General features: G+C 43.7%; 1 protein-coding gene and 1 long non-coding RNA gene across 2 annotated transcripts in view; both read right to left on the minus strand.

The window, feature by feature from the left end:
- ANAPC7 (anaphase promoting complex subunit 7) overlaps nucleotides 1–13,435 on the minus strand; it is a 28,216-nt gene extending 14,781 nt beyond the window's left edge. The window contains exons 1-3 of the mRNA XM_027853505.1: nucleotides 13,245–13,435; nucleotides 1,832–2,018; nucleotides 169–288 (exon numbers count right to left, since the gene is read on the minus strand). Of these exons, the coding sequence (XP_027709306.1) occupies nucleotides 169–288; nucleotides 1,832–2,018; nucleotides 13,245–13,345 (408 nt within the window). The 5' untranslated portion in view covers nucleotides 13,346–13,435. The remainder of the gene's footprint in view (nucleotides 1–168; nucleotides 289–1,831; nucleotides 2,019–13,244) is intronic.
- Nucleotides 13,436–18,070: 4,635 nt separating this feature from the next.
- LOC114036796 lies at nucleotides 18,071–21,711 on the minus strand. The gene is made up of 3 exons (XR_003568375.1): nucleotides 21,614–21,711; nucleotides 21,254–21,287; nucleotides 18,071–18,315 (listed from the first exon to the last, which is right to left on the minus strand). It is a non-coding gene; the product is annotated as an uncharacterized LOC114036796 (long non-coding RNA).
- Between the last annotated feature and the right edge of the window lie 2,076 nt (nucleotides 21,712–23,787).

The following is a 23,787-nucleotide window of genomic DNA, read 5'->3' on the forward strand; positions in this document are numbered from 1 at the left end:
CCTAAATTGAACCCCGCAGTAGTAGAGCCAGCAACAGGATAAGTCATGTGTAAACAAGCAGAGGGGGCCCCCTTACTCATGGCATTCATAGGAAACACGGGCAAGAGAAAGGGGAAACAGAAAAACATTCACCAGCTACGGACCTGAAAATGTAGCAAACCAACCTACTTTAGGGGTTCTCTGTCTGGAGGGGATCCCATCAAGGACAGCGATTGCATCTTTGTCTTGTTTTAGCATCGTGTAACACTCAGCCATTCTGTATTTCACTTCAATTTCAGATGGAAGACACTATTTAAAAAACAAAGACAAGAATATTACAAGTGAGCTCAAAATACTATTGATGTAGCAGCTACTTGGGGGGAAGATCCAAATACCAATCACTTTCATTTCAATTCAATGAACAAGTGAAAGCTGCTCCAACCCAAGCCCTGCCCTCAGAAGAGGTGAAGGACAAAAAGAGCAAAGGAGAATGAGATAAGTGATGAGGCTGCTCAGCTGTGGGAAACTGAGGTGAGAGGAGGAAAGCTTCCCGGAGAAGGTGTCATCTGAACTGTATCTCTGAAGGGCTGGGAGGTGGAAGGGCAAAAGACAAAACAAAACAAGCCCCACCACCTACCAAGCTTTTTTAAGGCACTTATAGCTTACTGGGGGAAAATTAACACACAAAATCTAAGTAAATACTACAGAAATACAAACCAATTGGGGAGGAGTGTTAGACTGGAGACTGACAACTGGGGAAAACAGCAAAGGCCTCTCATTGTAGGTGGCCGCTGAGCTTGGCCCAAGGGTGCACAAGGGATTCTAAGACATGGAGGCAAGGAAGGAGAGAGTGTGCAAGTAGGTCCATTGGGAAAGAACTCAGAATGAGTGAGGGAAGTGACGTGGCATGAGGCTGAAAAGGGAGCTTGTGAAGGCTTTCAAATAGAGAAGTCGACCCTGTGTTTCAGAGATATCTATGGAGGTCATAGGGAAGATGGCTTAGAGAAGGGAAGGACTAGAAGCAGGAAGGTCAATTAGGCAGCTCTGGTAGAAGTTGGGAGGTCCTGACCTAGAGTGGCAGCCAGCAAGGTGAGTGGAGACAAGAGATAATCTGCAGGCTGATTAAGACTTGGCAACTACCTCCATATGGAAGGCAAGAGTGAATAACCAGGGATGACTCACTCCAAGGTTGCTAGCCTGGCTAAGTTAAAAGTTGAGGATGTCCTTGATAGAAATTGGGAATTTAGGAAGTGTCATTTGGAAAGGGTAGGGGGTAGGGGAGAATAACATGTCCAAAACAGAACTCATCAAGTTTGACATGCCTACGAGACATCCATGATGTAAAAACATCTAGGGGAATCGGGCTTTTTTTGGCTATTAAATTGGTATAGAGGGTAGGAAGGGACCTTAAAGACTGTCTGATCTGACTCCCTTGATTGTACAGCGGAGGGCAATGAAGCCCAAAGCAGGGAAGGGAATTATCCAAGGTCACACACCTTATATACAGCAGAGCTAAGATGGGAAGTCAAGCCTCATGGCTACTAAGCTGGGATTCTTTCTCCTACTGTTGACTAAGGAGACAAAAAAAAATAGTGCTTCGGGATTCTATGACCTCATTAACTTTTTTCAGGGAGCAAGCAGGGTGTTTGGCTTTGTGTTAGAAAGTATCTCTGTTGTCAAAACAGAATGTATCAATACATCTTTTTAAAATTAAAAGGAAAAAAATAAACTTGCTGACAACAGACAGTTATTTTCAAAGTGCCAGGAAAAGGAAATGAAGTCAGCTTTACCATTTCTATTTTCCAGGGACCTGTGTTACACCACAAACCATCACATCTGTGTTGCCAAATACCTGACTCTGAGGAGTTGAAGCAGCACTGCCCGTGGAAGGTCGCACTTTGGATGTTTTACTTAAGGCCTTTTTCTGCTGGAGGGCCATCGTGTACTTGCTAACAGCATTCCGATATTCTTTATCGTGAAAGAGAGAATCTGCATGGTAGACCAAAAGCTGGTACTTCTGAGATGGAGAGAATAATTCACTGGGGGAATAAAAACAACACGTCCCACCAATAAGCTCTTCCTCAAAACTAATGAAGACCTAAACACAGTGCACACAGGCCCGAGTCCAAGGCCTGGCCCACGGTAAGGAGCGATGAATAAAGCACCAAACAGAGCTCCACATCAGGTAGATAATAACACAGTTACCAAGAAAATGATCTTGAACTTGATCAAAGACCCAAAGGCCCGATCAATCCACCAGTCTGACCAAAATTTAATTAAAGGTAATCGAATATTCCAGATGTTCTCTCTTTTAACATCTTCACGAACCAAAAGTAACAGCTAACTTAGATTTAAATATCTGCTAGTAGAAACTGTACACTTTATAAATCACATGGAACAAAATGAAATGCTCTAAAGTAAACACTAAAGACAGACAAAAACCAGGTCTCCTCACTGTCAACACTAAGCGGACAGTGGGAAAGTGAGCCTCACACTCAAGGATGCTCAAAGTGCACAAATTGAAATGAGGGGCCGGGCAATAACTGCATTTCTAGTCATCTGTAATCCTTCTGTTTGTGAGCAGAATGCTTCCAAAATTGTAGCAGTCCTAGAATACTAAGCCCACAATGATGGGAAATTTTAAATATGACACCATTTACACAGAGCTGGTTGCAAATATTCAAAAATTTCACTTGGATTTGTTTTAAAATGGTGTCGATCCCACAACCCTAAAACTGAAATATTAACCAAGTGATTCTTCTGACAGATCTGGTATCACATGTATACTCCCAATCCTGAAGAGAGAATCTGAATAAGCGATGAGTAAGTGAAGGAAAAAAATCGAGAGCTCAACATGTTTTAACTGTTGCAAGAACCAGAAGGCAACAGATAAGATTTTTTTCTTTTTGGGAGGAGGGGGTAGAAGGGAATCAAGATGAAAGAAAAAATTAAAATAGAAAAGAGGTGGTTTAAATGGGGATGAGGGCAATCAATAGAGGCAACAACTCATAGAGGCAACAACTCACTTCTGAGTGATAACAGTCCTCTCTCAGAAGCTCGGCAAAAGCTCTCAGAACATTTTTTGATGGCAGATTAGAGGCAGCTGAATTTTCTCAACATTTCCCTCTAAACAACTTTAAAATAACGTCTCGTCAAATTTTGGAGCAGCAGAGACAACAAAAGGTCAGGGTGAGTCATTTTTCCAGCCTAAGACAACTTAGGAGGCGGGTAGGAGAGGTCTGTGACACTGGAATAGAAGCCAGTTCAGAATGCACATGTTGCAGCACCAGTAGCTGGCCCTGGAGGCGGCTGGCAAAGGAGCAACGGCAGCAGCTTCCTGGTCAAAGACCACAGGAGCAGTGACCATACTACTCCCCAGATCATACCACTTTGGAAGCACTGAAAATGTGCACAACCCCAGAACTAGCACTGAAAATAGTAGCACAAAAAAGTCTGAACTGGGGACAGCGTCTCCCCATCCCCAGGTGGGCAGAGCCCAACTTTGACATAAAGTTCAAAATCAATAAACAGGCTGAAAAAATGAGCAAACAACAAAAAAAGAACTTGACTATAAACTACTACGGTGACAACATATAACAATGTGAAAACAGCTACAAGCAAAACCTCAAAGACAAAAATGCCAACTGCACACAAGCTCGACAAGAATTCCTGGAAGAGTTAAAGAAAAAGATAATCATGGTAGAGGAAAAATTAGGAAAAGAAAGGAAAGTGATGAAGGAAAATTATGAAAAGAGAATTAACAGCTTGGTAAAAGAGGAAAATAACAGAAAATAACGCCTTTAAAAACAGAATTGGCCTAATTGTAAAAGAGGCACAAAAATTCATTAAAGAAAAAAGACTTAAAAAGTAGAATAGGCCACATGGAAAAAGTACAAAAGCTCACTGAAGAAAATAATTCCTTAAAAATAATGACTTCATGAGACACCAAAAAACAATAAAACAAAGTCAAAAGAATGAAAAATAGAAGGAAATGTGAACCATCTCATCAAAAAAACAACTGACCTGGAAAACAGATCAAAGAGAGCTCATCTAAGAATTACTGTACTACCTGAAAGCCAAGATCAAAAAAAGAGCCTAGACATCATATTTCAAGAAGTTATATAGGAAAACTGCCCTGACATCTTGGATCCAGAGGGTGAAAGGAATTGAAAGAATCCACCAATCACCTCCTGAAAAAGACCCCAAAATGAAAACTTCCAGGAATATTATAATTGCAAGCAGCCAGAAAAAAAAAATTCAAATATCATGGAGCCACAGTCAAGATCACACAAAATTTAATGGCTTCCATGTTAAGGGAGCAGAGGGCTTGAAATATGATATTCCAGAAGGCAAAGGAGCTAGGATTACAACCAAGAATCACCTATCCAGCAAAACTGAGTATAATCCTTCAGGAGGGAAATGGACATTTAATAAAAATAGAGGGCTTTCAAGCAACCAGAGCTGAATAGAAATTTGACTTTCAAACACAAAACTCAAAAGAAACATAAAAAGGTAACACATGAAAGAATAATCATAAGGGACTCAATAAAGTTAAACTGTTTACATTTCTGTTTGGGAAGACGATTGGCTGGTTATGGTCCTTCCTTCTCAAAGAGGACCAAAATGTGTCCTACTGGGGCTGATCAGATCAAAACGAGTTCGGAATGATGATACATGCAACCCCTAAGAACTTTATCATTTTTAGGGCAGTTAAAAGGAGGCTAGATAGAGGACATGGCTGTGAGTCAATTATGTTGGGATGATCTCAAAAAGAAAAATGAAGGGGTAAAAAGAGGGATGCACTGAGAGAACGGGGAAGGAGGCAGCAGAATGGGGAAAATTTTCTCATATGAAAGAGGCTGCAAAGAGCCTTTGCAATGGAAGGGAGAATGAGGAAAGGTAGCAGGCAATGCTTGAACCTCACTCTCATCGGAATTTGTTCAAAAAGGGAAGAACAAATACACCCACTCAGTTGTGTGTAAAAATCTATCTTACCCAACAGGGAAATAGGAGGGGAAGGGGATAAGAGAAAGAGGGGGAATGATAAAAAAAAAAGTAGAATAAAGGAGGCAATAGTCAGAAGCAATACAGATTTTTGCGGAGGGACAGGATAAAAAGAGAGGGAGAAGAAGAAACTGAAGAAAATGGGATGGAAGGTCATAACCGTAAACGTGAACGGGATGAGCTCACCCATAAAACGGAAGCAGATAGTAGAATGGATCAGAAATTAGAATCCAATAATATGTTGTTTACACGAGACACACGTGAAACAGAAAGACACACACAGAGTTAAAATAAAGGGCTGGAACAGAATCTAATGTGCTTCAGCTGAAGTTAAAAAGACAGGGGCAGCAATAATAACCTCAGACAAAGCAAAAATTGACCTAATTAAAAGAGATGATCAGGAAAACTTTGTTTTGCTAAAAGGTACTAAAATGAAGTAATATTAAAAAAAAACTTTTACAGCAAGTTTCTCTAATAGAGGCCTCATTTCTCAAATATATAGAGAACTGAGTCAAATCTATAAAAATAAGAGCCATTCTCTAAAAGATAAATGGTCAAAGGATATGAACAGGTAGTTTTCAGAAGGAGAAATCAAAGCTAGCTATAACCATTTGAAAATATGCTCTAAATTGCTATTGATTAGAAAAATGCAAATTAAAACAACTCTGAGGTACCACTTCACACCACCTACTAGAAATGACAAATGCTAGAGGGGGTGGGGGAAAACAGGTACAACAGTAAACTGCTGATGGAGTTGTGCACTGGTCCATTCTGGAGAACAATCTGGAACTAGAGCCAAAGGGATACAAAACTGTGTACTACCTGACCCAGTAATCCCACTACCAGGAAAAAGACGTATACATACAAAAATATTTCTAGTAGCTCTTTCTGAGGTGGCAAACAATTGGAAATTGAGGGGATGCTCATCAATTGGGGAATGGCTAAACAAGTTGTAGCACATGACTGTGACGGAATACTACTGTGCTATAAGAAATAGGGGAGAGGGTTAGAAAAACATGGCAAGAACTGATGCAAAGTGAAATGAGAAGAACCAGGAGATCATTGTGCACAGTAACAGTAACGCTGTAATGATGATCAACTGTGAAAAATTGGATACACTAATCAATACAGTGATCAATACAGTGATCCAAGGCAATTCCAAAGGACTCATGATTAAAAAATGCTATCCACCTTGAGAGAGAAAACTGATGAACTCTGAGTGCAAATTTAAGTATAATTTTCTCACTTCCTTTATTTTTATTTCACATATATAATTGATATCATACTGCTTGCCCTTAGGGAAGGGAAGTAGGGGAGCGAATTTGGAACTCAAAATTTAATAAGTTAAAAATAATCTTTTTAACGTAGAAAAAAAGATCGTTTTTTACATATCTTCCCTCCTCCCAGTCTCCCCCCATAAAAGTTTCTCAATAACGGTGCAACACCACCTGCCCCCAAGGAAGACAACAAGGTGGAGACACAGAAAACAGTAGTATAACACCTAGCTCTGCCACTTACTATTATTCATGATGACAATTCAATTCAACATTTATTGTCTATTCCATGTAAAAAACTATGCCAGGCACTGAGGATTGGGAGGGGGGGAAGAGAAGGCAGCACAAACCTGTGGGTGCATCAGTATAGGAAGTCTCAGTATGAAAACTCCCTCCACTGATGCACACTAGCCACTCCTCCAAGCTACAGTCCTGAAGACACTGAAGCCTAGGATGATGAAGCGAAGTCATTAGCCCATGATCACAGAGCTAGTGTGTGTCAGTATTAGGACTTGAACTCAGGTTGCCCTGACTTCAAAGCCAGCCCTCTTCAGCACAGGTCACAGATGGAAAGATTTTTTTAAAAAATGCAATCACTGCCTTCGAGGAGCTCACATTCTACTAGAGAGAGCAAAGATGTGACACGTACATGAATATATTTAATACAAGGTAGCATGTGATGCTAGGAGTAGCTAGAGGCCAGGCCTGGACTCAGGAAAACTATCTTGGTGAGTTCAAACCTGGCCTCAGACACTTACTAGCTGTGTGATTCTGTTTGCCTCGGTTTCCTCATCTGTAAACTGAAGTGGAGAAGGAAAGGGCAAACTACTCCAGCATCTCTGCCCAGAAAACCCTAAATGGGGTCACAAAGAGTCAGACATGAATGAACAACAATAAAGTATGTGATGAGAACAAAGGAGAGAGTTAGATTAAGTACCCTAGGAAAATATGAGGGGGAAGAGAACACTTTTGCCTGGAAAGATCACAGAAAAGGTGGCTTCTGAGCTAAGTCTAGGAGAGAGATGAGAACTGAAAGGTAAGAGATAAAGGACATTCCAGAGAAGGGCAGTAACCTCTGCAAATATACATAGGCAGGAGTTGAGAAAGAGGAATAAAGAGTAGTCCAATTTGTTTGGAATACAGTATACATAAAGAACATTTCCTTTGGTACTGTGAAACTGGTCAGAGAATCACTCAAAATGTTAGAAGTAGAAGGAACCTTAAAAATGATCATTTCTAAAGCACTTCATCTTTTATAAAGCACTACCCTCACAATAATTTCAAGAGAGGTAGTATAGGAATCATTATCCCCATTTTACAGATCAGGTCCACCAAGGGGAAGTGACTTTCCCAAGGTCAGACACCTGGGACTTCTCATTCCAAGACCAGTGCTCTCTTCACAACACCACGCCTGCTGCTGTGATGAGGGGCAAACATGAAATCTTATCATGCTCAATTCCCCATCTTTAAAACAGGGCTGGCACCGCCTAGCTTGCAGGACTGTGAAGACATCTTCATATAAATCAGTCTCAGCACTGGAAGGGGTTCTAATGCCAGCTCCTTCAACCTATCACTAACCATAAATTATCCCTAACAAGCTGTCCTCAAGCATGGGTCTAAAGACCTCTGTACTCCCTGAGCCAGGCCAGTCCACTTCTGAACAGCTCGAACTGCTGGGAAGTTGTTCATTACATCAAACCAAACAGGTGCTTCTTGGAAATGAAACTCATTATTCCTAGCTCTGCCCTCTGGGGCCAAGCCGACAGGTAGAATCCTTTTTTGACATGACAACCTTTCAAAGACACTTGAAGCCCGCTCTCACTTCTCTCCTAAGTCTTCTCACAGGATCACTAACCTCATATAGTGAGAACCCAGGGTTTTGAATCTCCCGACTGCCTTCCTCTGGGTGCCTTCCGGCTCATCAATGTCATTTCTAAAGGACGATGCCCAGTGCAAGATTCTGGATCAGGCAGACCCAGGACAGAGTGAACTTAGCCTATACCTCCCTGCTCTAAATGCAGGATGAGATGGCACTGGCTGATTTGGCTGCTATATCACATCACTGACTCTCTGAGCTTGCATTTCACTGAAAACACCAGATCTTTTTCAGACAAACTCCTGTCTAGTCCCAGCTCCCACATCTTATGCTAATGCAGTTGACTTTTTTTTATAAGAAATATAAGGGGCAGCGAGGTAGCACAGTGGACAGAACACTGGGCCTGGAGTCAGGAAGACCTGAGTTCAAATCCAGCCTCAGACTGGACACTTGACACTTACTAGCTGTGTGACCCTGGGCAAGTCACCTAACCCCAATTGCCTAACTGGAAAAAAAAAAGTCTAAGACTTTAGATTTATCACTATTAAACCTCATCTCACTCAACTTGGCCCAAACTTCTACCCTGTCAAAATCATTTTTGATTCTGACTCCACCACCTAACACTGTCAGGCACTTGGGAAATGCATATGGACTGACGAATCTGGTATATTAGCTGGGCCACCGCGCCCTCCCTGCCATTATTAAATGGGAGTTGTTAATATCACCACTTATAGTTCCCTTCCAGCTCAAACATTCTATGATTCTAAGACTCGCTTCACAATGGTGTTAGGAGGAAAAAGTCGCGTCAACTTTAAAGTTCTCCTGAACATGAACTATTTATTAATTCTCTCAGTCTCAACCCTTGAGTCTTTCCACCTAAATCACTCTGAACCATGGGTGGGGAACCTGCTCTGAACCAATCTAGAAGCAAGGTGCGGTGGAAAGAGGGCTGGGTTTGGAGTCAGAAGATGTGGGTTCAGCTCCTGGCTCTCCTGTTTACTACTTGTAAGATCCTGGGCAGGCACAGGTACAAAAACATTTTATAGCAGTTCTTTTTGTGGTGGCAAAGAATTGGAAATTGAGGGGATGCCCATCAACTGGGGAATGGCTGAACAAATTGTGGTATATGAATGTAATGGAGTACTATTGTGCTATAAAAAAATGATGAGCAGGCAGACTTCAGAAAAACCTGGAAAGACTACATGAACTGATGCTGAGTGAAGTGAGTAGAACCAAGAGAACAGTGTACACAGTAATAGCAACATTTTGTAATGATCAGCTTTGATAGACTTAGCTCTTCTCAGCAATGCAAGGATCTAAGACAATTCCAAAAGACTCCTGATGGAAAAGGCTATCTACATCCAGAGAAAGAACTATGGAGTCTGAATGCAGATCAAAGCATACTTTTTTTTTTTCTCTCTCTCTCTCTCTCTTTTGTTTTTTGCTTGTTCTTTCTCAAGGTTTTTCTTTGGTTCTTCCTTTGGTTCTAATTCTTCTTTACAACATGACTAATGTGGAAATATGTTTAATATGACTGTACCTGTACAGCCTGTAACAGACTGCAAGCCATCTTGGGAAGGGGAAGGAGGGGGAGAAAATTTAAAACTCAAAATCTTATAAAAATGAATGTTGAAAACTAGAAATAAATAAATATTAAGAAAAAAAAAAAAAGAACCTGGGCAGGATCCCCTCACTCTCTTAACTCTCTAGTCTGGCTTCCTATCTCATTATTTAACCAAAACTGCTCTCTGCAATGATCTCTTAGATGCCAAATCCAATGGCCTTTTCTCAGTCTTCATTCTCCTTGCCCTGTCTAAAGTCTTTGACACTGCTGATCATCCTCCCCTCCTGGGCACTGTCTTCTCTCGAGGTTTTCGGAATACCCTCTCTGCTGGTCTCTTCTTTCTTCTCCTTTGTTGGCTCTTCATCCAGGTCACGCCCTCTAACAGCAGATGGCCCAGAGGGCTCTGTCCTGGACCTCTTTCTCTTGTCTCTCTTTACTGTTTCACTTGGCGATCTTATCACCTTCTATAGCCTCAATTGTTATCTCCATGCAGATGATTTTCAAATCTACTTATTCTGCACTACCACTCTGCTGATCTACAATCTTGCATCTCAAACTGCCCATTATAAATCTTGAACTGGATATTCTGTAGACATCTTAAACTCAACATGCCCAAAACTGAAGTCATTATCTTTCCCTCTAAACCTTTCCCCCTTCCTAACTTTTCTATTACTGTTGAGGATACCACTATCCTCCCAATCACCCAGGCTTGAAATCGAGGTTCCATCCTTCAATCTTCACTCTTTCTTACCCCTCATATCTAATCTGTTGCCAAAGCCTGTCAATTTTACATTCATAACATCTCTCCAACACGCAGCCCGTTCTCCTTCTCTCCTCTGACAATGCCATCATCCTCATTCAGGCCCTCATCACTTCATGCTTCGACTACTGCACCAGACTGCTGGTTGTCCCTCATGCCTGGAAAGCTCTCCCTCCTCATCTCTGCCTCCTGGCTTCCTTCAAGTCCCAGCTAAAACCTCATTTTTTTACAGGAAGCCTTCCCCACTCCCTCTTAATTCTAGTGCCTTCCCTCTACTGATTATTTCCAATTTCTCTGTATATAGCTTGTTTGCACGTGAACTCTGGGGGAACAAGGATCCTTCTCTCACTGTTCTTTGTATCCCCATCACATAGTAGACATTTAATAAACGTCTGCTAACTAAATGAATGATTAATAAGAGCTTATATTTATCAATGTATCTATTATCTATCACGAAGTTCTCAAAACATTTCCCTGTTGTGTCACTGGATGCTGGCACAATCACTGTGAGGTAGCCTCTACAGACAGATACCGTAATTCTCACCCGTAAAATAAGGAATCTACAATTCATCAAGTCCATGTGAGCTAATTCACAAAACCATGTTTCAGAGCTGGGATTCACACCCAGATCTCTCCAATGCCAAGAGCTGTTCTCTCTCCACTACATCATGTTGTTGCCTCACTGTGGTATCCCAGCACCTGGGACACCTAGGCCCACTGGATCCTGATCAGGCCACAGGTGGCCCCCAGAACAGGGCCACCCACTTCTAGAGCAGTTCTCTCTCTCCCTAAACCAGTCCGGTCTGCTGTCTGTGCATCCCACATTTTCCCACCTATTCAAGCCAAGGCCTTCTTTTTGGAAGCTGAACTACAAAGACAAACAAAAGAAAACAAGCCTTGCCATTAGGGACCTTACAGGAAATGCAATATGTACTTAGATTAGGAAATACAGGCACCAACAAATGGAGACATCAGGAAAGGCTGGTGAGATGGTATCTGAACTGAGCCTTTAAGGAAATTAAAGATTCTGAGAGATAGAGATGAGGAATGAGCCCATTCCACATATGCAGGACAGCCTGAGCAAGGGCAGGGAAAAGGGAAATCGAATGCCAAATTTGGGGAACAGCAATTAAAAATTAAGACAGTTTCATTGGAACAAAAACTACGTAAAACTGAAAGTGAAATAAACTGCAGGTTGGCTGAGACCAGATTACGGAGAGCTTTAATAGCCAGGTGAGGAGTATGTAATTCATTTTAGAGATAAAAGGATGCCACAGAAGATCTTAGGGGAGAACATGGGGGAGGGACCTTGGGAATATTATTTAGGCAGCTGAATGGTGGCTAGAACAGAGTGCAGAGACTGGAGGCAGGAAGACTAATTAGGAGACTAACAGTCAGAATTCATATAGTGCTTTGCAAATATCTTACTTGAGTCTCACAACAACCCTGGAAACTAGATGCTTTTATCTTCATTTTACAAATGAAGAAACCAGAGCAGACAAAGGTCTGTCTGGGACAGAGAGGTCAAGAGAATTGCCCAAAATCATATAGCTATTAAGTGTGTGAGGCTGGATTTGAACTCAAGTCTTCCTGACTACCAGATCAGGGTTCTATCCACTTCGTCACCTAGTTGCCTCAAAGTACTAGAGAAAATATTACATTCAACAATTTCTCTCATGTGAAGATTGAATTATGTTTTTCCTTCTTTCTAGTTTAAAGATTATGTTAATAACCTTTGGAATAAGAGTACAGTTTTCAAAAAGAAGCATCAACTAGGTGAATGAATTTAGATTTCTGCCGGACAGAGAAACTTTTAAAGGAAGGTCATGAGAACATTCTGCACCAGCTAGTAACACGATGTCATTTAAGTCACTGTCAATATATGTGCAAGAAAACTCATGAATCTGTACCTTTACGTTATATTCAGCATTTTTCCCTAGTAAAACTAGAAAATTAATTATATGTTTAACTGCAAAGGAAAAAGCAGCTGAGCTTTCGAATTTATTTTGCAGCGCATTAGTTTTGCCTTATGTTCTAGACAAGAGGCATTGGGGTGGCACTGGCTACATGACCACCAGGAGAAAAAAAGAGAGATGTTGTCGAAATTCAATCTACAAGACTTGGAAACTAAACAGATATGGGAGTGAGAGACAAAAAGCAACACAACTGAGGTTCCAAACTCCTTCCCAACAGTCTTCCCTGCACCGCCCCACCCCCGCCCCCAGCGTGCTTCAGTCTAGACTCATTCCAAGGAGTCCAGAGACCTGCACCCAGTCCTGCCCCACCCCCTATCCCAAACTCTGGCCCCCACACCTCAGCCGTGCTCCTTCCTTGAGCCCCACCTCCACTCCCAGTTACACCCATGGACCCGCCCCTTATCCCGGTCACGTCCCATTTCCAGTGCTCCACCCCCTCTCAGCTCAGACTACCTGACAACCCTAACCCCACCGAGCGCCCCTAACCCGGACCCCGAACACCGCCCCTGGGCGCGCGCACGCGCGTCCAAATCCCACCAGCCCACCTCCTGAGGCCCCGCCCTCTTAGGCACGCACTCCCTCACCCCTCCCCTTTCCCAGCCCAGGTGCGCACTGGCCCCGCCCCCTCACTCTGCCCCTCTTAGCCCCACCCCTTCAGGCCCTCACCCTCTCCCAATTCAGATGTTCCTGAGTTCCCGCCCCTTCAGGCGCGCACCTCCTAACCCCGCCCCCATCAGCTGAGCTCGCCTCTCCTGGCCCGAACACTCCCCTAGCCACACCCCCTCAGGTGCGCGCCCCTGACCCCGCCCCCAGGGTCCTTCCCCCCCATTCCCCTCCCCCCACCGGACCTTTCACGCTGGGCCGCACTCACGGGTTGTTGTTGCTCATAGTGAGGAGGAGGCTGCTGAGGAGCCGCACGTTGGAGTGCAGTCCCGCGGCCGCCATGTCCCGCACGTGGTCGATCACGTTCATCTTTGCTTTCCCGGAGGGGCCACGAGGACCCGGCGTCGGCCGAGGCGGGGACGGACACCGGCTGACTCTGGGGGGAGGGGAAGGGAGGGCAGCGGCGACGAGCCCGGCGAGCGGCACCTCAGCGAAGGCGCCAAAATGGCCGCCGGCCCGGGGACCTCATCAGGCCCCCTCGCTGAAACGGGAGGGAGGCTAAAGCGATGCCTGTGTGGAAAAAAAAAATTCTCTTCCGGGAGCGCTGTTACAACCTATTACGTATAAGGAAGAGGAGATACTTGGTGCCTGCAGCGGAAGTTAGCCAAATAAGATGTATTCGTGTAATTTTCTGTTCCGTCAGAAGAAGACAAATTCACTCTAAAGTCTCAGGAACTCCCAGAGCAAATTAAATATTTTCGTCAGGCGCGTCTAAGGCAACCCTAACTGTCAGGGCTAACTGCGCTTGCGCGAGTCATTGTTCCACATGGTTTCCACCCTCTCCTTCTCTGTCCGGCTGCTGCTCTGAATCCTGGCCTCAGTTGTGTGTCCCCAGCATCTCCTAACCCTCACTCGTCCATCGAGTACCTAGGTTCCTAGTGGTTCAGTGTAGTCAGGAAGACCTGAGTTCCAATCCGACCTCTGACACTTGCTTAGCTGTGTTACCTTGGGGAACGTCACTTTCTGCCTCAGTTGCCTCATTTGTAGTATCAGGCTAGAATTCCTTAGAGACGGAACTTGTACTCAGGTATTCCTGACTCTATCCAATGTACCGCACTGCCCCCTCCCCCCATGCCTGCACATTCCATGAAACCTGTCACTATCCTCCCATATGTCCACCACAGGAGATCCACCCAACCAGCTGTGGTTCTGTTGACATGGTGTGAATATTAAATGGAACACATGAGCTGTCTTTGCTCATCCTTCAAGCTTCTCTGAATGCCCCATCTTTTTGTCCCCCCACGAACGTGGGCTTGTTAGGACACTGGGCAGAAATCTGCCTCTCTAATTTTTACCCAATGTTCCTGGTTCTGGCCTCCGGGGCCAAACAACAAGGCTAAGCCTTCTTCCACGTGACCACCCTGCAAGTTTTTGAGGACAGCTCTCAGGTCCCCACTGAGAAGTTTCTCTTTTCCATTCCTACTTCCATCAAACAGTCTTCCTAGGATGTAGTCTACAATCCTCTTGTGCTTCTCTTTTAGACTCACTCCTGATTAGTGAATAGAGCTCTGGCCCTGGAGTCAGGAGGACCTGAATTACAATGTAGTCTCAGACACTTGACACTAGCTGTGTGACCCTGGTCAAGTCACTTAACTCCGATTGCCTCACCAAAAAGAAAGAAAGAAATAGAATCATTCTTGATTGTCACTGTACACCCTAAAATGTGGTGCTCTGTGCTGAACATAACACTCCAGCCGTTGCTTGATGAAGAATAAAATGAGATCATATTTGTAAAGCATTTTACGAACCTTAAGGAACTATAGAAATACCACCTATTATTATTATTATACCTCTCAATGCAATCTAAAATCAGACTTGTTCAACTAAAAAGAGCCATTTTCTTTAAATGAATTATCATTTAGCCATGCCTCCCCCCTCCAAAAAAAAAACCCTAAATTTTTACTGTTGATTTGTCGAATCCTCGGACAATTTATAAGGTTCAGCCCACAGTTCTAGCCTGTTGAGATCTCTGGAAACCTTTGTCATTAGTTTGTTTTCTCTCTTTCCCAGCTTTGTGTCATCTGTAAATCTGATAAGCATGGCATCATCCCTAAAACTGAGAATTCAAATAGCTTTCACAAGGTCACACAGATAGTGTCACAGCTGGGTCTACAAGTTGAACTATTTGGCATTTAAAGCCCTTTATAAATTGGTCCCCTCCTACCTTTCCAGTCTTCTTGTACCTTACACCTCCCACCATGTACTCTGAGATCCGGTGGCACTGACCTCCTTGTTCCTTGAACTTGACTCTCAGTCTCCACACTCCCAGAAATTTCACTGGCTGTCTCCCACACCTGGAATGCTCTCCCTCTTCATCTCTATCTTGAAGACTCTAACATCCTGCAAGAAGCCTTTTCCAGTCCTCCTTAACCCTACTGCCTTTGCTCTGAGAATATCTCCTGGGTATATCTTGTCTGTACATAGTTGTTTGTCTGCTGTCTCCCCCAGGAGACTGTGAACTGCTTGAGGGTAGGAACTTTCTTTTGCCTTTCTGTGTATCCCTGACATTTAGCACCATACCCGGCACACATTGTCTGACCTTTGTTTTTGAAGAGGACCAGTGACATCATGGGGCAATGTCTTGACTCCTGAGTGAATTGGATTTAAGTGAGGCAGAGTTGCCCAAAGTCCTCAGCCTCACTCTGTCTTCCAGAGTCATTGAAGTCCAGCGGCAGGACAAAAATCAACATGACTGGCGATGGCCCAGGATGCGGTAGATGCCCAAGTTCTAAGTGCTCCACAGCGCCTGCTTCAGCCACCTTAATGGCCTTTGCAACAAATTGTTCTCATCCATCCATTCTGCCAGGGGAAGTTTTCACACACTTGGGGTAGACACCCCCTACTTTACCGACAGGTTTGAGACCCTTTGGTTAGCCTCAACCTGTTTTAGCCTATCTGTCGAGTTGGTTTACCAGGGTGTGGCTTCTGTGCATGCAGCAGCTTCTTGGGGCCACAGGTGAGAGTTGGGTGACAGATGGACACCAAAGGTGGACGAGCAGCCCTCACACCAGAAGTGCTGGTCCTCCCTGACCCCACCTGGACATAGTAAGTCCTTAATAAATGCTTGTTGACTGACTGGGCATCTCCATATGTCCTTTTTAATTCTTGTTTGTGCAATTCATCTTATAATTTAGCCATGCCTTTTGACAGCTCTCCTAAATTGTCTGCATAACGGGGATTTACCAGCTGTAGGATACATCTGAAACTGGTATTTATGTCCTATATTGTTCTTTAACTTTTTAAAAATTCAGAACATTTATTTTAACAAACAGTTGAATCCTCAGGATGATCTTGATGCTACAACAAGTGTTCCTTTGGTTCTAGGTGTTGTCCTCTTATGGAATCCATTCCTGAATTTGTGGGAGTTCATTTTTAGGTGCCTCATTTGACTAGCCCCAGTGGTACTAGGACATCCCTTAGCCTTCGCAGTAATGCTTTGTCTTGCATTTAGCAGGGTTTCCACATTTGTCGCTTTTGACTTCTGAAGATGATGTGCCTCAGAACCATAATAAAAAAATAACAATAGCTAGCATTTATATAGCCCTTTGAGGTTTGCAAAGCACTTTACAAATATGATCTCATTTCATCCTCACAACAACCCTGGGTGTTGGGTGCTATTATTATCCCTATTTTACAGATGAGGAAACTGAGTCAGACAAGTTATATAACTTGCCCAGCTAGTCAGTATCTGAGGCCAAATTTGAACTCAGGTCCTCCCAGCTCCAGGACTGGTGCTCTATCCATTTAGCTACCTGCCCCTGAGGGTGTGTTTTCACAATGTCTCCTAAAACTACCTTCCCAGGCCAAGTAGAACAAATTTAATCTCTCTTTCACTGGACAAGCCTTCAGATACTTGTAGACAGTTATCTGAATACATGCTTATTTATCAATTATTATTTATAAGGTACCCACAGAGCATGTCACATTTAGGATGCCCAAGGAATGGTGGAACATCATAGTGACAGGACTTCTTTGAAAGCCAGAACACCTGGATTAAAAATCCTGCTTCTTATAATCTCTAACTATATCAACATTGCTATATTGGAAAAGTCATAACCCCTCAGGGCCCCAGGGAACTCCCTTAAAAACAACAACAAAACTACAATTTCTCCTCATTAATGAAATTACAGGTCCAAATCAAGAAAAAAAATCCAGAGGAAAAACGTCCCTTCTTTTGAAGAAAACCCTAAAATCTTGAGGCAAATTCCTGCCTCATTCCTTATCATGTTTCCATTAAGGATACCTTCAGTGTGTACATAGACCATTCTTTTGGAGATACCTGAGAAGGAAGCCAAAAGTTTTAGTCCTTGCTGATGTCTTTTTGGTAAAAGTGACATCCGTGATCCAGGGGATGATAGTTCCCATTCATAGAGCCCCTTTCATAGAGTTGACAAATCATCTTTTTCATAGTTTGCAAAGTGATTACTCTGTAGGGTAAATAATGTAAACATCATTCCACCATTTAACAGATGAGGAAACTGGAGCTGTGAGTGGTCTTACCCATAGTCATAGCTACTAAATGTGGAGGGCAGGATTAGAACACGGACTTCATGTCTGATGCCTCTCATCTTTCTCATCTGTATCCCCAGCACTTAGCACAGTGCCTGGTATATAATAGGTGCAAAATAAATACTTCTTTCGACTTGACTTCATGCAGAATTTAGCATCCAGTATACAACACTCTAACAGTTGTAAAACAGAAATGATAGCTCACACTTACCAATAACACTTTGGATATTATACATACATGTATATACACCTGCATATATACACCTGCATATACACACATGCACATATACATATACGCATACATACATACATACGTATACACACATATACACACATACATATATTTGCCCAAATGTAATATATTTGGATATATTATGGTCAAATATATTTGATGGACAGCATTTAACAAGGAGAGATGCTTCCCTTTACTAGTTCCTCCACCCCAACCTTTATACTTATTTCTAAGCTTATTATAATCTGAAAAGAAGGAAAGCTTCTCCCAAGCCAGTTTTATGTTTCCCCCAGATCTGTCTTTTGTACGAAGGGGAAAACAAACCACTTAGAAATGGCATAAAGGGAAACATTACTCACCATTGGTTAAGTGTCTCCTGGCAGTGATGGTCCTCTCTTTAAGTGGCAAAGTAACTTTAGGGCAAACAGAATTTGCCTGGACTCCTCCGTGCATATATTCACTTACCTTCTACAAAGTGATGCTCTCCTTTCGAAGGAAACGCCAACCCAGGCTGGTGCTGCTCCAAACTGTAATTTAACTGGCCAAAAGGGAACATCTTACAGGATCAGTGGGGAGGGGGTGGGTGGATGGGAGGAGTGTTAGGCAGCCAAGGCTAACACAAGTAATTAATAATTAAGGCGTCTATGTTTTAAGTCTACCCCTGACTCAACTTTTTTTTTAAAGCCTTTGTGAATATACTTATAAAACAGATTCAAGATTTTCTAAGACATGGGATGCCAAGTCAGTATAAAGTTAGCATAAATAATAGTATTCTTTTGATATCCTGGCATAACTGAAGAGGTTGGCTGCAACTCCACAACTAAGGAGGGATGATAAGAGCTGTGGCCCAGGGTGATTAAATTTATAGGGCACTGACAGCCCTTGCAGACTGAACTTAGCACCTAGTAATAATCTTAAGAAACAACAACAACAATAATATAGGGCCTGGCCCTTTGACTTCATTAGTGTAATGGGGCTTTGCTGTATGCATGCCACCATGAGAGATGCCAGGAACCTGCTAGTGGGAGAATACATTCTGCATTTATCTCCCATGTGGGTGGGAGCAGCCTTCACTGGCTTTGTAACCTGAAAGGGCTCCATCTTTAACACTTCCAAACTTGCACAGTCTCCCTCAGTCTTTCTGGTGGCTTCCAAAGGGGTGAAGACCCTGTAAGTCACCCAGAGGACCATCACCATGAACTGAGCTTGGGGGCGGGGGGAGCAGGACGTCCTTCGCCTTCCACCTCCTTTCGGGCCTTGTGGCCCTGAGAAATGGGCTTGGGGTTTGGTCTGTTTGATCTGCCCTTGTCAGTTCTAGGAGCCGGCCGAGGAGTCCTCAGGCCTGAGCTCAAACCTGGCTCACCAGGGCAACTTTGGAGGGAGGAGTGCAGGCTGGATGTCGCTGGCAGCCCAGCAAGGAAGCCCTGAAAAGTCAGGGTGCAGAGTGATTCCTCTATAGGGTAAATAATGTAAACATCATTCCACCATTTAACAGATGAGGAAACTGAAGCTGTGAGTGGTCTTACCCATAGTCATAGCTACTAAATGTGGAGGGCAGGATTAGAACACGGACTGAGTCCAAGGGAAACCTGGGATTCAGAACTTGGTGGGACCAGGGCCGGGGTGGAGAACCTGCGGCCTCAAGGTCACATGTGGCCCTCTAGGTCCTCAAGTGGAGCCCTTGACCGAATCCAAACTTGGTTTGTCCTTCAAAGTTTGGATTCAATCAAAGGGCTGCATTTGCGGACCTATAGCCCCTGGACGAGGCTATCTAGGAACGGAATTAAACTGAGAACCTAATCCCCTTCCTGCCCCTCCGCCCCCTTGCATGTTTGTTCTTGCTGGACCAATGAAGTATATTCCTTTGTCAAAGCAAATCTGTTAAGTGGCTAAATGGAACTAGGATGCAGGAGACCCCCTGAAATTGAGGGAACACTATCAGTGTGGGCTTGAGACACCCCCAAACCTCATAAGGGTACCATAGGACCTTGGGAGAGGGTTGAGATGTAACATACCCGGCTCTCAGGAAGTGGGGGCCATGGCAGTCACTGTTAACATTGGTATGGGGAACTTCCACGTGAGCAAATTTTTCTACCGGGGCAGGTAGGTTGGCACCTTCTCTACAACTTCTAGTCTCAGAGAATTGCCTAGAGGACTGAGCAGCTAAGTGACTTGCCCAGGGTCACACAGCCAGTTTGGGTCAAAGGCCAAAGTTGAACCCAGGTCAAAAATAATAAGATAGCCTTTTATTCCTGCTCCTTCCCTGCCTCCCTCCCCCACAACTGAATTAGTCTTTTTTTTTTGGAGGCAATTGGGGTTAAGTGACTTGCACAGGATCACACAGCTAGTAAGTACCTGAGGTGGCATTTGAACTCAGGCCCTGTGCTCTACCCACCGCACCACCTAGCTGCCCCTGAATTAGTCTTTAAACAGTTGATTTCAGGGTATGTGTCCAGACCTTTGCCTACTGTGGAAAAACTGCTGGTTACATTCTTTCACCCTGAGCTAATCCTATCCCATTACACAGTAGTAGTTTGCCTCTTTGGCCTTGCCCTCTCTCTACTCTCACATTTCCAAGGGCCTCCTTGGCATTTCTCCTTATATTTCTTAAAGATTTAGTGTGGTTACAATTCGACTCATCACTTCTATAACAAAAACAGCTCATCCACTCAATTTATTTCTAACAATAGACCCACCACTTTCAATATTACCAAGCCTTAGCATCATGTAAGCTCCTTAAGACTGACTGTAAGCGACTTGAGGGCAGGAACTGATTCTTTTTTTGTCTTTCTGCTTAGCGAAGTATCTAATACACAGTAGGCACTTACTAAATGCTCATTGATTGGTGAGGACAAGCATTTATTAAGTACCTCCTATGTGCTAGGCACTGTGCTATGCACTTTACAAATATCTTATTTGATCTGCTAACCTTGTTGGGCCAGGTGGATACGGCACCCCAGGCGTGGAGTCAGGAAGATTCCTCTTTCTGAGTTCAAATCAGACGCTCATTAGCTGTGTTACTCTGGACGAGTCACTTAAACCTGTTTGACTCAGTTTCCTCATCTGTAAAATGAGCTGGAGAGGGAAATGGCAAACCACTCCAGTATCTTTGCCGAGAAACCCCAGATGAAGAGTCGGACACGACTGAAAAATGACTGAACGACAAAAACCTTATTGGGAAGCAATGTGGCACAGGGGCTGGAGTTGGATTCAGCATCAGGCAAGACCTGGGTTCTAATCCTGCTTCTGACCCTTCCTAGCTTTTCCCTGAGTCAGTCACTTACTCTTAATTCCCTCAGCCCTTGAATAGGGATAATAATACCTATACTCCCTCCTTCATAGGGTTGTTATGAGGAAAATATTCAGCAAACTTTAAAAAGCTGACCAAATGGGAATTGTTGCCTGAAGGCCTGTAGATTGATGCAAAATTTTTGGAGAGCCAGATGGCAATTTATGATATAATTCACAATTCTTACCTTTTGAGTCCACAATCCCATCTCAAGGACTTATCTGAAAGACATCATAAAAAATGAAAAAATGGACCTCTCTGTACAAAATCGACCACAGCTATTATTCGCAGTAGCAACATGTTAGGTGTCCAACAGAGGGAGGATGAATCAGAGACATTATGTTGGTGTTCAGCCTTTTGATGGAGGCTGTCACCCACTTTGGGATGCATTTTCAAGGAACTTCAAGGAGATCTGGTCCCAGTGCGCCAGATGACCATTACCAACGTCAAGCCATCCACTTATCTTCATGGTTTGATGTGCCAGAAACATAGGGGAAAGCTGAGAACTTAGAAGAGAGCGCTGGAAACTTTTGCCCAAGGTCCATACCCTAGAATTTCATCAATTTGTAACCTCAAGGGGGTGCTGCAGAGAGGAAGGTTGACTGGAGGATGGGTCACTTGCTCTTCAAACCTCTTCCCCCACCAGAAAAGACGCTGGAACAGAATCCACTCAGACCATGTTTATCTCCACCCACCAGCTCAGGAGAGGGCCTTCCTTCTCCTATTCCTCCCTAACCAGTCTGGCCAGAGAGGGAGACTTATTGCCTTCAGGGCAATACACCTGGCTCTCCCCTCCCTTCCCTCTTCCTTGAGCCAGAGTTGGAGATTTTTTTCAGCCCCACCCAGTTACAGCAATCAACAGATTCACTTTCGTACAGAAATAATGGCTCTAGATTCACATAGAATTCTCTCTCTGGTTTTGGGGGTGTTTAAAGGATTATTAATAGAATATAAAATGCACTAACATTTCCAGTTAAAGAAGAGATTTCTTTCCTGTAACCATTGGCCAGAGATTAAAATTTTTACCCTAAACTCAGAAGAAAACTTCTTAGTCAGTCTTCTTCCATGAATCCAGAGGAGCCAAAGCTTATCCCGCAGTGGCATCTTCTGACTGCAACCAAAATACACACAAGTAAATGCATATGTTTGGGTTGACCACAGATGCTTTAATGTGCAGAGAAAACAGGAACCAAAGAATGGAACACTTAGGATAGAACAGGGCAGCTAGGTGGTCCTGTAGTGCATAGAGCACTGGCCTTGGAGCCAGGAAGACTCATCTTCATGAGTTCAAATGCAGCCTCAGATACTTACTAGATACTATACTTTGTGACCCTGGGCAAGTCACTTAACCCTGTTTGCCTCAGTTCCTCATCTGTAAAATGAGCTGGAGAAGGAAATGGCAAGCCACTCTAGCATCCTTGCCAAGAAAACCCCAAATGGGGTCATGAGGAGTGGGCACAACTGAAAAGATAACTGAACTGAACTGAGGACAGAACACAAGAACATGGAGCCCCTAATGGGCAAGGAGAACTAAAGAGAAGGTTGGAAGGAGGGACTGAAGGATCATGGAAGGCAGAAGGACTGCTCCAGGAGCCCAGGAACCCTGAGCCTTCTGCAGAGGAAAGGGCTAAAGGGTGCAGATGTTCAACCCAGTGCAAAGTGATGGGCACTGCTACTCCAAATTTAATATAACCATGAGCAGTTGCAACCCAGTGGGATCTACTTAAGGAGTGATCTGCCTGGATTAACCTGCCAGTTTCCCTGGCTGTTCAGCTACTGGGACCTAGGGAATTTACCCTCTTTCCATTTCCTCCCCCTTGCCTGCTTCATCACTGCCTGGATAATTGGCATCCCTTGCCCTGATGAGTTTCCTGCTCTCTTTGGGTTTTATTTGCTAGATATATTTTTATAATGCATTGTTTCCAGATAAAGAGAAGCTGATTTTTAGCAAATTCCAAACTGGTTTTTACTATAAAAGGGTGGACTGCAATGGAGAGGGGGGAAAAGCCAATACACTCCTCTGCCCCAAGGTACCTTCAAGCAAACATGGCACCACCCCCACATCACCTGCTGCTCATTTTCTCCCCAAGTTCAAAAAGAAAAGTTCTAGGATATGATCTGACAGATAAACAGAGAATTGTTTTCTACTCCAGGGGAAAAGTAGGTGGGACAGGATGTGATGGACCAGTTCACAGGTCTTATGGATGCCTTGATCTGTCTGGTAATCCTCCTTATTTGCACCCACGTCTGCTTTGCCTTGTTCTTGCCTATAGCTTGTCAACACCACAAGTGTCACCTAACTTCCTTATCTCCATTATCCTTTGTTCCTCACCTCCTCACAAGGCCTGGCAAACAGGAACAGGGCCCAGACAACATGGCTGCTGGCCAATATGGGCTCTCCTACTTGTGTTCCTTCTCCCTCCTCAGTCCTTCATCTCACCACTCAGAATTCTTTGCTTAAGTCCCTTCAAGGTCAAAAGTCATTGAAATTTGGGGGATTCTGGGTAATGCTTGCCTGCCCACAAGATAATTGGACCCACTAGGTTCCCCCCATGTCATTGACTCTAGAGGATGGACAGTATGCCCAGAGAAAAGGTCTACACAAGAAATTAGGGAAATACTTTTATTAAGTCTTGCAAAATAATAACAGAACCGGAATAGCATATTCATTGACCACACACACACACACACACACACACACACACACACACACACACACAC

This window comes from Vombatus ursinus, unplaced genomic scaffold, assembly GCF_900497805.2.
Source record: "Vombatus ursinus unplaced genomic scaffold, bare-nosed wombat genome assembly UNPS02009994.1, whole genome shotgun sequence".
NCBI classification, from domain to species: domain Eukaryota; kingdom Metazoa; phylum Chordata; class Mammalia; order Diprotodontia; family Vombatidae; genus Vombatus; species Vombatus ursinus.